Raw genomic sequence first — 17,534 nt, 5'->3', positions numbered from 1 at the left:
GCATTTGCAACAGATAGCGACATGGAAAAACTTAAGACCAAACACCACAAATGCTAGTTAAATCCGTTCACACTAATGTAATAAGCTGCATTACATGTAAGCAGAAATTCTTCTCAGTTTTCACGTTAGCATGAATTATAGAGATCAGCAAATGTACAAGCAGTGTTATAAACTAATACATGAAAGACCTCTTCTCTTACTGATTACTACATTAATGCTACATTGTTGCAGAAAGTCACTGATGTGAGGATGATGGCTGATGGCGAATCTGAATATGACCTGCCAAATGAAGATGAAAATGAGCAACCTAACTACAATTACGAATATGAAATTTCTCCAAGTCTTGAGGATTTACAGCATATGAACATTTGTCCAGCTAAGCCAATAAACATGACATCAGTTTATGCAGGTAACTGTACAGAACCATTCAAGGGTTGGTTCTTTCAATTGCTGATTGCTAAGCTGCTTGAGCTAACAGCATACTGAAGAAATCATTGTTTCTGCTGAATTACCATCCAATGTACAAGTCACTGCCATTTTTGCATGCAGAAATGGTTGATACGAGACTAGACACAGGCATTTTGTTTTGGTGTGAAATTGTGAGCAATTTAGCACATAAATACATGACATAGTGCAATATTGAGCCAGAGAGAGCAGAAGTACCCAAGGTCCAAAGTGCAGAAACAAGGAACTGCAGATGGTGGTACACACTACAGGAAACAAAGCATTGGAATAACCCAGTGGGTCAGGCAGCATCTCTGGATTACATGGATAGGTGAACTTTAGGGTCAGGACACTTCTTCAAAAGAAGAAACTGATGAAGGTTCCTGACCCAAAAGGTCAACTATCCATGCCCTCCAGAGATGCTGCCTGACCCACTAAGTTACTCCAGCAGTTTGCGTCCAAGCTGTGAAGCATTGTTTGAGTTTAGATGGCTGAGTTGAGGTCAGGGAGACAAAGAATATGGGGTACAATCAACTTCCAGATTAGAACAAGTAAATTAAATCTTCTAAGCTTGCTTCTATTGTATCCAATGGTCACATCTTAATAATAAATATTGGAGACAAATAATACAATTTACATATTTCTTCCTCCACTGGATTTGATCACCTAAATGATTTGGAATCGAATTGTGCCTTTATCCTTTTATTGACCATTGATTTTAGTTTTCTTTGTTACTTTTCTCTAACTTATTGCAGATGAGGAGGATACTCAACAGGGATTGGATGTACAGTCGGTATCAATCCCAACCTATTGGGCTTTTCATTGCCATCATTTTCCTTTGTTTGTAGACATGGATGTGATTATCTCTGAAGTTTTCCAAAGGAGAGTAGACTGATTGCTCCCTCAAAAATAATGTGGCGGTTGCACCACTTGCAAAGCTTGTGGCTAAATCGGGGGAGAGCAGCACTTTTCTGCGAAAATATGAACATGCTTTAGTTTTAGTTTAGTTTAGAGATACAGCATGGAAACAGGCCTTTTGGTCCACACCAACCATCGACCCCCGTACACTCCCGCTATCCTACACACTACGGACAATTTACAATCTTTACCAAAGCTAACTAAACTACAAACCTGTATGTCTTTGGAGTGTGGGTGGAAACCGGAGAAACTGGGGAAAACATACACGATCACGGGGAGAACGTACAAATTCCACACAGACATCAAATGTACTCAGGATGGAACCCAGGTCCCTGGCACTATAAGGCAGCAACTCTATCACTGCGCTTCCATGCCTCCTTCATGAAACATGGAGAAATAAATGAATCTAAAGCAGAGAGAAGGTGGAGAGTATATCAAAGAGCATGGATTCTGGGCATGGCACATTACCATGTTTCAGCATCTCATCAATGGTTTTAATCAAAGATCTTAGAGCAGAGCAAGATAAGCCACTCCTGCGAAATACAATGGGCTGACGTGTAGTACGCTACGGAGGGGATCCTGGGCATTTTTCCCCGCCCATTTTAGTAACCGGAGCCTACCTGACCCGACCCGACTCGCAGTGTAATCAATGTTGCGGGGCAACAGTTTGTGTGTGTGATATAGGGTTAGATTCATAATTCTGTCAGTTCATACTTCTTGTCAAGAATAAAATTTGACTCTGGTAATTGTCTTTTTTAATGTTTTTTAAATCATTTCTTTTTAAATGGCTCACAAGCAGTGTTTGAGTTGATTTTGTAGTAACTGGAACCTACCTGACCCGACCCGACTCGCAGGGTAATTGACATTGCGGGGGAAGATTTTGTGTGTGATATAGGGTTAGATTCATAATTCTGTTAGTTCATAATTCTGTTAATTCTTGTTAAAGAATAAAATGTTTATAAACACACATACATGAATGTGATATAAATGTATATCTATCTATTATATAAAAGTCTGTGCCTGTCACCTGCGGTCCGTCCGGCTGCCTTTCTGCCTTTTGATTCGTTTCCATCGTGTGATGTCACAATGCCCAATGCTCGCAGATGTCAATTCACAATGCCCAATGCTCGCAGATGTCCAATCGGAATAGATCCATTTACATGGACGGCTGTCGACTGCCTTTCTTCCTTTGATTCACTGCAGCTCCGAAACCAGACGCAGAATCGCCGACATCTTTTCCATTTCGGTAGAGATTTCACTTTTCTTTCTAAGTATCCGCTCCTCATTACATTTCGTCGTGTTTAAGTACACGTTTTTAATCAAATACTCCCTACTCCCCCCCCCCCCAATATTTCAAAAATAAACTGGCTTCTCACCCATAGAAGCAGCACCAGCCCCTGGTGAACGTTCCATCGTGTGATGTCACAATGCCCAATGCTCACAGATGTCCAATCGGAATGGATTCATTTACATATGCCTTTGCAGGAGCCCCAGCCAATGGTGAACGTTCCATCGTGTGATGTCACAATGCCCAATGCTCACAGATGTCCAATCGGAATGGATTCATTTACATATGCCTTTGCAGGAGCCCCAGCCCCTGGTGAACGTTCCATTGTGTGATGTCACAATGCCCAATGTTCACACATGTCCAATCGGAACTTAAGAGGGAGTTAGATGTGGCCCTTGTGGCTAAAGGGATCAGGGGGTATGGAGAGAAGGCAGGTACAGGATACAGGATACTCTCCCCCCGCCCCCTTCCCCCTATCCCTCTGTCCGTCTTCCATCAATCCCCCTACCCCTCTCCTCCTCCCTCCCCACTCTTCCACATCTCTCCCCCCACCCCCTCCACACTCCCTCCCCACTCTTTCCCCTCTCTCCCCCACCCCTCTCCCCCTCCCTCCCTCCCTCTTCCCCTCCCTCCCCATCCCCCCTCCCCCACATCTCTCTCCCCATCCCCCTCTCTCACACCCTACCCCGCTCTCCTTTCTCTCCCAAATCTGTCCCGTTTCCTCCACCTCCTCTCCCCTCCCTCCCCTCTTCTCACCCCCCTCCCCGCACCTGTGTGTTTGGGGGGTGGTTAATGTGAGTGTGATGCCACAGCCCCCCCCCCCCCCAATATTTCAAAAAATACTAGCTTCTCACCCATAGAATCAGCCCCAGCCCTTGGTGAACGATCCATTGTGTGATGTCACAATGCTCAATGCTCAAAAACATTGTTGCCACAGAGGGAGTACAGAGAAGGTTCACCAGACTGATTCCTGAGATGTCAGGACTTTCATATGAAGAAAGACTGGATAGACTCGGCTTGTACTCGCTAGATTTTAGAAGATTGAGGGGGTATCTTATAGAAACTTACAAAATTCTTAAGGGGTTGGACAGGCTAGATGCAGGAAGATTGTTCCAGATGTTGGGGAAGTCCAGAACAAGGGGTCACAGTTCAAGGATAAGGGGTAACTCTTTTAGGACCGAGATGAGAAAAACATTTTTCACACAGAGAGTGGTGAATCTCTGGAATTCACTGGCACAGAAGGAAGTTGAGGCCAGTTAATTGGCTATATTTAAGAGGGAGTTAGATCTGGCCCTTGTGGCTAAAGGGATCAGGGGGTATGGAGAGAAGGCAGAAACCGGATACTGAGTTGGATGATCAGCCCTGATCATATTGAACGGTGGTGCAGGCTCGTAGGGCCGAATGGCCTACTCCTGCATTTAATTTCTATGTTTCCCTCTCACCACCCCTCTCCCTCTCCCACCCATCCCCCTCTCTCCCACCCCCCTTCCCTCTCCCCCTGCCCCCTTCCCCCATACCGCTCTGTCCCTCTTCCACCACTCCCCCTACCCCTCCCTCCCCACTCTTCCACTTCTCTCCCCTTACCCCACCCCTCTTCCTCCACCACCCCTCTCTCTTCCCTTGCCTTCCCCTCTCTCCCCCACCCCTTCCCCTACCCCTCTGTTCCTCTTCCACCACTCCCCCGTCCCTCTTCCACCACTACCGCTACCCCTCTACCCCTCCCTCCCTCCCTCCCCACTCCTCTCCCCATCTCCCTCTCCTCATCCCTCCCCCACCCCCCTTCCCTCTCTCCCCCACCCCCCTTCCCTCTCTATCCCACCCCCTTCCCTCTCTCCCCCCGCCCCCTTCCCCCTACCCCTCTGTCCCTCTTCCATCACTCCCCCTACCCCTCTCCTCCTACCTCCCCACTCATCCTCTTCTCTCCCCCCTTCCCCCTCCTCTCTCCCCACTCCTTCCCCTCTCTCCCCCCACCCCACTCCCCCTCCCTCCATCCTCCCCCCCCCTCCCCATCCCCCCCTCCCCCACGTCTCTCTCCCACGTCTCTCTCTCACCTCCTACCCCGCTCTCCTTTCCCTCCCAAATCTGTCCCGTTTCCTCCTCCTCCTCTCCCCTCCCTCCCCTCTTCTCACCTCCCCTCCCCCCACCTGTGTGTTTGGGGCGTGGTTAATGTGAGTATGATGCCGCAGCCCCCCCCCCCCCACAAACGCCGTTGGGGAAACAGACCCAACGGGTCTGCACTTGGTCTAGTAATCATATAAAACACACAATTATATTTCTTCTGATCCAATGATGAACTTTATTTCAGACTAGACAAGGGACATTAAATAAGAAACATTGTAAACCTCCCCGCAACTTCACACACACTAGGTCTTATCCCACCCCTCAACTCTTCCTTTAATCACCCATGAATCCGCCCATGAGCGTACTACACGTTTGCGTGAGAGTAACCCATCTTGCTCTGCTCTAAGACCTTTGGTTTTAATAATGGTGATTCATGACTTGAAAAATTAGACACTGTTGCCCTCTGGTGACTAAACATATGTATTGTTCAATACAAGTGTCTTCCCCCAAGTGTGTGAGAGAAAAAGAGGCATTTTAACCTGCTTATGGAGAGATTTAAACCCAGATTTGGCTATTTTGTGAAGAATTAACTTCAACAAAAATAAGCAATCATTGAGAAGTCAATTCCAATTTATTAAATGACTCGTTTAACTCAAGCATGCTTTGTGGGTTGCCCATTAATATGTGTTAATTGTTCAATTATAGCAATATTTCAACACAATTTAAAGTTTTACAGATCAACCATGGATTTCCCCGGGCTGTTTGAAATTTGCCATTGAACACAAAGTGAGAACACAGCAACAAATGAGGATGATTAAAGCTCAATAAATACTCACTGTCCATATCTGGATCAATTGGTGGGATAGTGGATCAACTAGTGGGATAGTGTTTTTTCACAGTACCTTTCCTGAGAGCTTGCTTTCAACACAATAGACAATAGACAATAGGTGCAGGAGTAGGCCATTCGGCCCTTCGAGCCAGCAAGTGTAGCTGATCATCCCCAATCAGTACCCCGTTCCTGCCTTCTACCCATATCCCCTAATTCCAATATTTTTAAGAGCCCTATCTAGCTCCCTCTTGAAAGCATCCAGAGAACATGCCTCCACCGCCCTCTGAGGCAGAAAATTCCACAGACTCACCACTCTCTGTGAGAAAAAATGTTTCCTCGCCTCCGTTCTAAATGGCTTACTCCTTATTCTTAAACTGTGACCCCTGGGTCTGGACTCCCCCAACATTGGGAACATGTTTCCTGCCTCTAGCGTGTCCAAACCCTTAACAATCTTATATGTTTCAATGAGATATCCTCTCATCCTTCTAAACTCCAGAATGTACAAGCCCAGCCGCTCCATTCTCTCAGCATATGACAGTACCACCATCCTGGGAATTAACACTTTGTAGATTTTCTGGATGGAAGACAATTCGGCTCACTCTGAAGAAAGGTCTCAACCCAAAAAGTCACCCATTCCTTCTCTCCAGAGATGCTGCCTGACCTGCTGCATTACTCCAGCATTTTAGGGATGTCCATCATTGGCTCACTTATGAACTGGATGTGGAATAATGCGGTCAATTACCTAAACACCAGATTGCATGTTTACTTTACACACTTTAGGCACCTTGGTTTTGGTACCAAGACCAGCATTTACTGTCCATCCCTAAATGCCATTGAAAACATGGGTTGCATCTTGAACTGTTGCAGTTCTTTGGATGCTCCTACAGTGTTGAGGGCAGGAACTCTATGTTTTCAACATGGTCCGAATGAAAGATGGGAGATACATTTCTGAGGATACACCCCAAAGGGAATTCTTCAGGTGATGGTGTTCCAATGCATCTGAAGACCTTAATGGTGGTGAAGGATGCCAGTTTGGGAGGTACTCTTGGAGCAGCCAAAGGTCTCCACTATGGTCAGTGCACGCCAATGGGGGAGGAAGCATGAGTTTAGCTGGCTGAAGGTGTGCCAATCTAGCAGGCTGCTTTGTCCTGTCCCTGATTTGTGCCTTGTAGATGTTGGGAAACATTGGGGTGTCAGGAGGTGAGTTACTCACCCCACAATACCCAGTTGCTGAAATGCTTTTATGGACATGGAATTTATTTACCCAATCCGCTTGAGTTTCTGATCAGTAGTGACCACCATAATGACAATGGCATCTGATGAGCCAAAAAAAGGACAAGTCAGTCATACTTTACATAATGGAAGATGGTCAGCCATCCAAGCCCAGGACATCACAGCAGGAGCTTCTCAGGTCACTGCCTGAGATTTAACCATCTTAAACTGCTTATTCAATGGTCTTCCTTCCATCACAAGGTCAGATGTAGGGATGTTTGTTACGATTGCACAATGTTTGGTTCCATTTACAACTTCTCAGCCAATAAAGTAGCCCATGTCTGTATGGCAAGGTGTGAATAATGTTTGGGCATTGGATGGAATATAGGTGGAATGGGACAAGGGAAAGGGAGAAAATCCAAATGGGGCATAGTGAAGAAAAGGGGGGCGGGGGGGGGGGGGTTGAGCGTTATTTTGTTAAAATTGGAGAAGTCAGCAGTCATACAATTCGGTTACAAGCTACCCAAGCAGAATATGAGGTGCTGTTCCTCCAATTTACATGTGGCCTCACTCTGGCAATGGAAGAGGTCTAGGACAGAACGTTTAGTATGGTAATGGAAAGGGGAGTTAAAACGGTTAGCATCCAGGAGATCCAGCAGGCCTTGGTGGACCAAGCTCAAGTGTTATAAAGTCATAGAGTGATACAGTGTGGAAACGGGCCCTTTGGCCCAACTTGCTCACACCGGCCAACATGTCCTAGCTGCACTAGTCCCATCTGCCTGCGCTTGATCCATATCCCTCCAAACCTGTCTAACTGTTTCTTAAATGATGGGATAGTCCCAGCCTCAACTACCTCTTCTGGCAGCTTGTTCCATACACCCACCACTCTTTAAAAAAATAAAAATAAATAATTTGTTTATAGGGACAGTGCATATTAATGAACATTTGCATGTAAATATGCGAGATTGTAGCCAATCAGTAGCTAATTTCCGTCTCTAGCCCCAGGCAAAGGTAGGTGAAGTGTCTTGCCCAAGGACACAACGACAGTACACACTCCAAGCAGGATTCGAACCGGCCACCTTCAGGTTGCCAGCCGAACACTTAGCCCATTGTGCCATCTGTCGTCCTTTGTGTGTAAAGGTTACCCCTCAGATTCCTACTAAATCTTTTCCCCTTCACCTATGTCCTCTGGTCCTCGATTCCCCAACTGTGGGTAAGAGACTCTGTGCATCTACCCAATCTATTCTTCTCATGATTTTGTACACCTCTATAAGATCACCCACCCCTCATCCACTTGCACTTCAAACAATAGTGACCCAGCCTACTCAACCTCTTCCTGTAGCTCACACCCTCCAGTCCTGTCAACATCCTCATAAAAATATCCTCGTTTGACAAAAGGATGACCTAGTCTATGTTTGGTTTCATCAATGTAAAGAGGCCACGTTGGAAACACCAATTGCAGTGGGTGAGTTTTGAAGGGGTGCTTGTGTACCTGAAAGGGCTGCTGGGGTACCGAGATGGATGTGAGGAAGTGTAGGGACAGGTGTTGAATCTCTTACGGTTGCAGGAGAAAGAATGGGGAAGGGGTGGTTTGCACCGTGCTGATGTAAACATGCTCTATGGTCTTGAAAAGATGAAATTAAATCACAGAAAAATCACAGTGTATCCCTTTAAATAGAAAGCTTAAGGTCAAAATTGTTTTACTGTAACAATGGGGGACACAATATGCAGTGGTAGAGTTGCACCTTCCTGCACCAGAGACCCGGATTCAATCCTGACTACGGGTACTGCCTATACAGAGTTTGTACGCTCTCCCTGTCACTTTGAGGGTTTTCTTCGGTTGCTCTGTATTCCTCCCACACTCCAAGCACAAACTGGTTTGTAGGTTAATTGGCTTTGGTAAAAAATTTAAATTCTCCCTAGTGTGTAGGATAGTGCTCATGTACAGAATGGAGCGAATGACTTGTTTCCACAATGTATCTCTCAAGTAAAGTAAAAGTGATGGTTTGCATCTTGTAGTTCCATTTTATGTTGGTAAGGGAGAAAATGAACATTGTTCCACTGTTGCTCATTAGATGCACGTCTGATACGAGGACATTATGAGCCATTCAATAGTAGCTCGCACCTGTATATGCTCAACCCATCTCCCAATATATGTGGCTGCACTCGAAAATTAACACGTGCAATCTATACTGAGTCGAAATGAATTTGATACTGCAGAAAAAAATGCTAATCAAAACAATTTTTAAATTATGATCTTGCAGAAAAGTAAGGTAAAAATAAGTGGAGTATGTTGGTTATTTACAGATAAGCGATGTTCACCAATGAAACCGCTTCCATTTTACTCAAAAGACAGTCTACCCACATTACCGAGGCCCCAGGCAACCTATAAACAGGGCAGGGGGAGAAACGTAAGTAACCAGTGTAACCAGTGCTTGCCTGTCTTATTATCTCTATTGTCGTCGAATCAAATGATAAATTATTAAAAATTAGAATACTCAAACTGAAGAAGTCATACTTAAATATCGTCCCAAGTAATGAGTAAAATCCAAGCAGATTTATTATTGCCAATTCAAAGCGGGAGACAAATTAATTTTGCAGTTTATCTTGTTGATATTTGAACATTGAGTCCAATGTAAGTTTAGTCTTCATCAGGAAATCTGCAGAAGGATTTGAAATAATGAAGAGAACCGCAATTTGATTGTGTAGTTTTAAACCAGAGTAGTTTTAAATCATGAAAATACCCATACTAGCCAGATTACGCTCGGCAATGTTTTGATTTACATGTTTTGTTTTAAAGATGCAAAGGGACAAGAATAGTTGTGACAGTCAAGTTGGGCTTGTTGCTGAAGGTGAAACACTTTTTTATTTACAAATGTATTAATCATTGGCCTTCAGTTCTCTCTCTATACCAAACTCAATGATCTGCAGTCTCTCCTCACTTTGGTTCATCAATTTCCTTTTCCAGTTGTTGTCAGCTATCAGTGAGCTTCCTACATAATGACTTCCCACTTTCTGTCAAGCTGCTTGATTTCAGGCATAACACCAATGGTCATAACCTGATTCTTAACATATTTAGTTTCTAACACTGCCAAAGGATATTAATAAGAGGTTTGCCCAATTTTATCATAATTTATATACATCTAAAATAAATACAGATGTTAGTAAAATTACAAATTTTTTAGATAATTGCAATCTCCCAAAATTGGATAGTTTAGAACAAGAGCAATTAGGAGCATGGATTACTAGTGAAGAAATAAAACAAATAATAAACTCACTGAAAAATGGGAAGACCCCAGGACCAGATGGTTTTAGTAATGAATTTTATAAAAGATTTCAGGAGTCAATTGTACCAAGATTATACTGCATCTGCCAAACATTTGCCCACTCACCCAGCCTATCCAAGTCACCTTGCAGTCTCCTAGCATCCTCCTCACAGCTAACACTGCCCCCCAGCTTAGTGTCATCCGCAAACTTGATTGCGGATGACACTGAGATATTGCCTTCAATTCCCTCATCCAGATCATTAATATATATTGTAAATAGCTGGGGTCCCAGCACTGAGCCTTGCGGTACCCCACTAGTCACTGCGTGCCATTGTGAAAAGGACCCGTTTACTCCTACTCTTTGCTTCCTGTTTGCCAGCCAGTTCTCTATCCACATCAATACTGAACCCCCAATGCCGTGTGCTTTAAGTTTGTATACTAATCACTTATGTGGGACCTTGTCGAAAGCCTCCTGGAAGTCCAGATACACCACATCCACTGGTTCTCCCCTATCCACGCTACTAGTTACATCCTTGAAAAATTCTATAAGATTCGTCAGACATGATTTACCTTTTGTAAATCCATGCTGACTTTGTCCAATGATTTCACCACTTTCCAAATGTGCTGCTATCCCATCTTTAATAACTGACTCTAGCAGTTTCCCCACTACCAATGTTAGACTAACTGGTCTGTAATTCCCCGTTTTCTCTCTCCCTCCCTTCTTAAAAAGTGGGGTTACGTTTGCTACCCGCCAATCCTCAGGAACTACTCCAGAATCTAAAGAGCTATTTCACTTCTAAATACGGATCAGAAAATTTTAGCAAAGATTCTAGCTAGAAGACTAAATAATTATATTAACAATTTAATAAATACGGATCAAACGGGATTTATACCCAAAAGACAATCATTTCAATATAATGTACTCTCACAATGAGGACAATGAAGATATTTCAGTTGTTACGCTGGATGCAGAGAAGGCATTTGATCAGGTAGAATGGCAGTATTTATACAAGGTACTCCAAAAATTTAATACGGGAGAGAATTTTATTAGATGGGTTAAACTACTTTACGATAGACCTACGGCAAGAATATTAACTAACAATATGCTATCTCCAAAATTTTACTTATCAAGGGGTAATAGGCAAGGTTGTGCCTTATCACCATTGCTATTTGCCCTTATGATAGAACCGCTGGCCAAAATTATTAGAAATCACCCGAATATTCACGGATATAACACTAAGGACTCAAAGAATAAAATTTCATTATACGCTGATGATATCCTTTTATATATTACTAATACACAAACGAGTATACCCACCTTATTAACACTAATTGAGGAATTCGGCTCTTTTTCAGGATATAGAATAAATTGGAATCAAAGCGAAATTATGTCTTTAAAACCACAGGATTCGAGACACTTACCAAAATTTCCCTTCAAAATTGCAACAGAAAAATTCAAGAATCTGGGTATTCAAATTACGAGAAGACATAAATCATTATTTAGTGTTAATTTTATGCCACTATTAAATAAACTGAATGATATGATTACATTTTGGAAAACGCTCCCGCTCTCATTGATAGGTAGAATTAACGCTATAAAAATGAACTTCTTACCACAATTAATATATTTGTTTCAAGCGATCCCAATATATATTCCAAAATACTTTTTCAAAAAACTAGATTCTACTATCACTAATTTTATATGGGATTACAGAGCACACAGAATTCAACGAAAGCATTTGTGTAAACCTAAAGAAGTTGGGGGTTTATCATTACCTAACTTTATGTATTACTACTGGGCAGTGCATATTAAGAACATAATGTACTGGTTGGATAGTTCCACTCAGCAGTTAGAGTGGATAAGAATGGAGAAAGAGGAGAAATATTGAACAACCCCGCATTCAAACCATCTCTCATCGACAAAACATATCAACAATGGGATAGACTGGGGATTAGGAAAGTAGGGGATATGTATGAATTGGGCAAACTGTTATCATTTCAACATTTAAAATTAAAATTTAAACTGAAGGATAATCAATATTTTAAATATATACAGATATGTGACTTTATGAAGAAATATACACATAGATTTCAAACTATATTTTCACAACTATAGATTCACAAAAACTAATATCATACTTTTATAATAATATATTAAATAGAGAATTACCCTCAACAGAAGCACTAAGAGAAGATTGGGAACATGAGCTAATGATAAAGATCTTGAAGGATAGATGGGAAAAGTATCTGATGAACACACATAATTGTTCTATTAATGCAAGACATAATTTAATTCAATTCAAATTATTACATAGACTATATTATTCAAAAACGAGGTTGAATAAATTTTATCAAAACGTCTCTCCCAGATGCGATAAATGTTTGTTTCAAAACGCTAATATAACACATTCATTTGTAGGATGTACAAAGTTGAATACATTTTGGAGCGATATATTTGATATATTTACAAAGCTTTTCAAGTCCAGAATAGAACCTAAATTGGAATGGATTATATTTGGAATAATAGTAGAAGATATCAATTTAAATAAAGACCAAAACTTTTTTTTAATTATGGGTTAATAATTGGAAAGAAATTGATACTTAAATTTTGGAAAAATACAACCATACCAACTGTTAAAATGTGGATTAGGAATATGATGGACATAGCACGCCTTGAAGAAATGAGACTCCGACTAATAGATAAATATGACCAATTCTTAAGGAGTTGGTCTCCTTTCATCGACTTTTTGGAATCATGTGATGCGGCGGTACCGTAAGGATTGCTGATTTCAGTTCATGCCGTGGATAGATCTACATCTCCGAATAAAGATTTGAAAATTTCTCTTTTAAGGGGCCTTCTCTCCTATTTCTACTTTCCACTTTTTCTTTTTTTTATATATACACACTTCACGTTTTTCTACTCTCTACCATCTATTTTTCCTCTTTTTCCCCTTTCTATTGTTTTCTTTTTCTTGTCTCGCTTACTTCCTTCTCAAAACATAAAACTAGAGGTTGTACACAGAATAGATTACGGTATGACATAGTTGGCACCTAAAATTAGGTTCCACTGTACTGTTTTGTACTGTATTAACTTCTAATAAAATAAACAAAACAAAAAAATAAAATTAAAAAAAAAATTTAAAAAAAAAAAAAAAACATATTTAGTTTTGTTAAGAGTTACAAAGTGGAAACAGGCCCTTCGGACCAATGAGTCTGCGATGACCAGCAATCACCCGCACACTAGTTCTATACTACACATCACGGACAAATTACAAAATCCAATTAACCTACATCCAGGGACAATGTACAGAATCCAATTAACCTACAAACCTGCACGTCTTTGGAATGTGGGAGGAGACCAGAGCAACCAGAGTAAATCCCCGCTGTCACAGGGGGAATGTAGAAACCCCATAGTCAGGATCAAACTCGGGTTTCAGGCACTGTAAATCAGCAACTCTAATCGCTGCGCCACTGTGCTGCCCTAGATTAATCATTTACTTTCTGCCATTTTACAATTGGCAGAAGCCATTTGACAAATACATTATGTCTTTTTTTCCCAAACACAGTTTACAGTCAAACTCCCTTCAGGAAATACACCTCTGTGATCCTTGTTTGGCCTTTGCACAAAATCTACAGCTTATCCACATTTATTTGGCTCATTTTAGTACCAGCTGTCTGCTGCCCACCACTTAGCCTATTTCTGACAGGTTTTGGTTATAAACAACACGCTTTATTTATGTATATCACTCTCCAAGCAAAATAGGCTTGAGTGAAAAGCTAATGACAAAGAAGGCAACAGAGCAACTTCAGTCACCGAGGATGTCTTGTTTTCCTCAGGCCCGGCTGTTGACAGAACTGTAAAGCTATCAAAGGCTGCAAAAGACACCTTTAACATTCCAGGTACATGATCAACTGGTAAACATAAAGTTATAAAATTCCAAAAAATTTCAAAACTAAGGTGGAAGGCGTGTGTATGGTAATTTTCCATTTGGAAGAAGTTGAAGTCTTATCGTGACAGGTTTGGTATAAAGAACCCCACAATGCACAACATTATTTGAGAAGATGGTAGGAAGACGGAGAAAGATTTCCTCTTAGACTCCAAATGCTGAAACTCAAGGAATTTTAAGGTGCAAGCTTGACATGCTTGCCTGCAGGGACCCTCATTTGAGGGTTAAATCTAGAACTGATTGATTTTCACCTGATACACAAACCAACTCCATTTAAGGAAAGAGAAAGAGCAAGACGTTTCACTTCACTTGCCATCCTGCCCAATCAGCTCTTGCAACCTCCCGCCTCAGGTGCCCCGGGAGCACAGCTCGTCAGCTCTGTAAACCGTGCCCAGAAATATAAAACACCGGTAATCCGTCAACCAACCATTCAGTATCTGACTCGCTGTGACCCCAGTTCCCCTGCTCCTTTCCATTTACAGAGGTTTCAGTTATTGAATTTACTTCCACTGAATGGTTCCCACACTCTATTCCCATGCTGTTCTCCACTCTCCCGAGCCCCTGTTTCCACTCTTCCTTCCAGTCACCACACTCCAGTTCTGCTCTTAGTTTAGTTTAGAGGTTTAGTCTAGTTTAAAGATACAGCACAGAAACAGGCCCTTCAGCCTACCGAGTCCCACTGTTCAGCGGTCAACCCATATGATACGAAATGATAGGATAGAACTTTATTTATCCCAGGAGGGAAATTGATATGCCAACAGTCATAAAACACAAGATACGTGAAACATGAAACTAAAGTGACGAGTGGAATGGATTGGGGGTGTGCAAAGATTGGGGTGTGTGTGGGGGAGGGGGAGGCGGGGGGAGGCGGGGGGAGGGGAGGAGGGGAGTCAGTCTAATCCATGACAGAAAGGGGAGGAATTGTACAGTTTTATAGCCACAGGGAAGAAGGATCTGTGGCTTTCTGTACTGCATTTACGCATTAGCACTATCCAACACACGAGGGATAATTTGCAATTTTATCAAAGCCAATTTACCTAAAAACCTGTATGTCTTTGGTGTGTGGGAGGAAACTGGAGAAAACCCATGTGATCAAAAGGAGAATGTACAAACTCCATACAGACAGCACCCATAGTCAGGATCGAACCCAGGTCTCTTGTCCTATAAGGCAGCAACTCTACCACTGCGCCACCATGCCGCCCCTTTTAATCACATCAGGATCTGTTACTCACATTCCCTTTGAAAGTTATCATGATCCCATGATCCATTTAAGCTTACTGGGTTCACTAGAGAATTTATTATTCCACAGTGCAACATCTCATAAAAAATAAACTAAATGTAAGCTAAAACTAAAAATTTAGTGAAAAACAAGTCTAACTGCAGGATAGCAAGGAGACAAGGGAGATGAAGAGCTGGATATTCCTGACCTAGTTCCCCTGCCTGTATTGGTGTCCCCAGTCACCCAGGCCCATGCTCACCAAGTCTGGATATGGTGGGGCAACGCATCTCAGAGTGCAGGCACATAAAAGGTGCTGACTGTCTCCAAAACAGCATAAAGATCCTTTTGTGCGCTTCCATCACCTTGGATCATCAAATCCTTTGGAGCTTCCTACTTGGTTTCCTACCGTCTACCAAACTGACTGATTTCAGGCATTGCAGCAATTTGATGGGACTTTGTGCTGAGCTTTTATCAAGGGTAATGCCCAAACCTTAGCATGGCTGGAAGTAAGGTTTAGTCAGCTGTTAATAATTTTTCCATTCATTGTCTCTGTTGCTCACTGACAAGATATGAGAATAAGCCCAATGTTTTAAGCAGCAGACTCACACCAATTAGTCAGCGTGCAGCCAGAACTATTTTGAATAACAGCGCTCTTTCCCTGTTCTGCACTACGCGTCTATGTTCATTGGCAATGAATACGTAACTCCATTGAAATTTCATTAGTCCTGAAAGACATTAGCAAGTCCTGACTTTTACATTTTAATGGCTCCCACTCCAGCCAAGCCAAGAATAATGCCAAGGGTTCACCTGTGGAAACACTAAATGCCAGAGATCTTGCAACAAACTCCTAATAATCTTCTTGCTGGATTGTTGTTCCTGTGTACAATGGCCAGGTGAGCAGTTCGAAGATTTTACATAAAAGTACATTTCGCACACAGGTATTGTCAAAGAATAGTCATGAAGAATATGGTACTATTCCTAGATACTTGAAGATATTTTTATCGTGCTAAGAAAGATACATGAATAATACAATCCTAACACCAGTTTTTATTTTTATTTCTCAGATAAATTTCTAAAGGTAAGAGAACATTTCCAATCCCAGAGAATATCGGCTTTATTCATGTCATTTTGACAATCTTTCAAAATGTATATTCAGAGTATGATTTTCCATCCGTGATGGATGATGATTTCAGTGGGTAATCTTCAATATTTTTCTTGATATATAGAGGTTCTAAAACAAATAGAACATATTAGAACCTGCCAATTTGAACCATTCATTAAAATCTAGATCAGTTGATCACATTTTATTGTCACATGTACTTGGAACAGTGAAATTCTTTGTTTTGCATACAATGCACGTATGCAAAGAGTCACTATGTATAGGGCACCCGACCTGGCACGGGATACTTCTTACCTTTGTCAGCGCCCTTTATGTGGCAACTCTTTGCATACCTCGAATGTGCAAAACAAAGAATATCACTGTGACTTGTCACATGTGACAATAAAGTATAATTCATTCATTCATTCAAAGTTTTAAAATTATTCTATATGGTCCTGATGGTTCCTCTTTGTTCTCACCCCCTCCCCCACACAGGATGATCACTGCCACTGAACATATGACATGTAGCATGAACATGACTGTGTTGTTACCTTCCTTTCTCAATTTATTCTTGGTTTCTGAAGTTTGATTCGGTTGCTGTGATGCAATTAGCAGACGTTCTTGAATCCCTCCCTCTGCCTTATCTCGTAGCCCAAGGTACCTACTCAACTGCCTGTGTCAATCTGTTTCGGGGTGGAGGGCAGGCCCGACTGATGCTCTGAAACTGAGAGTCATCCTGCAAGGCAATGTGGTTTCTAGCTGGCGTCTGGGACTCAGCTCAAAGGCCTTTAAACTGTTTTTTTAAATGGATCCAATAATAAGCTATACATAAAACTGTTTAACTAGAATCAAATAATTTTAAGTATAATTAGACCAAGTGCAGACCCGCTGGGTCTGTTCCCCACAACGCGCGGTGGTTGGAGGAGGGAAGAATGAGGGGAGATGGGTGCGTGCGGAGAGAGGGGAGGGAGGGAGGAAGGGAGGGAGGAGCAGAGAGGGAGATGGAGAGGGGGGGGAGGAGAGGGGGGAGATGGGGAGGGGAGAGGTGGAGAGAGATTGGAGGGGGAGAGACAGGAGGGGAAGAGAGAGAAGGGGGATAGAGGGAACGGGGAGCGGGAGAAGGGAGAGAGGGAGAAGGGGAGTGAGAGAAGGGAGCGAGAAAGAAGGGGGGAGTGGGGGAAAGGTAAGGGGTGGAAGGAAGGGAGGGAGGGAGGGAGAGAGAGATTAGAGGGGAGAGAGAGTAATTAGAGG

General features: G+C 42.4%; 1 protein-coding gene across 1 annotated transcript in view; it reads left to right on the top strand.

Annotated features, from left to right (window-relative positions):
- Window positions 1–17,534, top strand: part of LOC116979671 — a 121,728-nt gene that overhangs the window by 83,161 nt on the left and 21,033 nt on the right. Inside the window, exons 5-8 of the mRNA XM_033031389.1 lie at window positions 232–409; window positions 9,060–9,163; window positions 9,553–9,604; window positions 16,249–16,262. Of these exons, the coding sequence (XP_032887280.1) occupies window positions 232–409; window positions 9,060–9,163; window positions 9,553–9,604; window positions 16,249–16,262 (348 nt within the window). The remainder of the gene's footprint in view (window positions 1–231; window positions 410–9,059; window positions 9,164–9,552; window positions 9,605–16,248; window positions 16,263–17,534) is intronic.

This window comes from Amblyraja radiata, chromosome 1 (assembly GCF_010909765.2).
Source record: "Amblyraja radiata isolate CabotCenter1 chromosome 1, sAmbRad1.1.pri, whole genome shotgun sequence".
Taxonomy (NCBI): domain Eukaryota; kingdom Metazoa; phylum Chordata; class Chondrichthyes; order Rajiformes; family Rajidae; genus Amblyraja; species Amblyraja radiata.
This window is presented reverse-complemented; position numbering and strand designations above follow the sequence as displayed.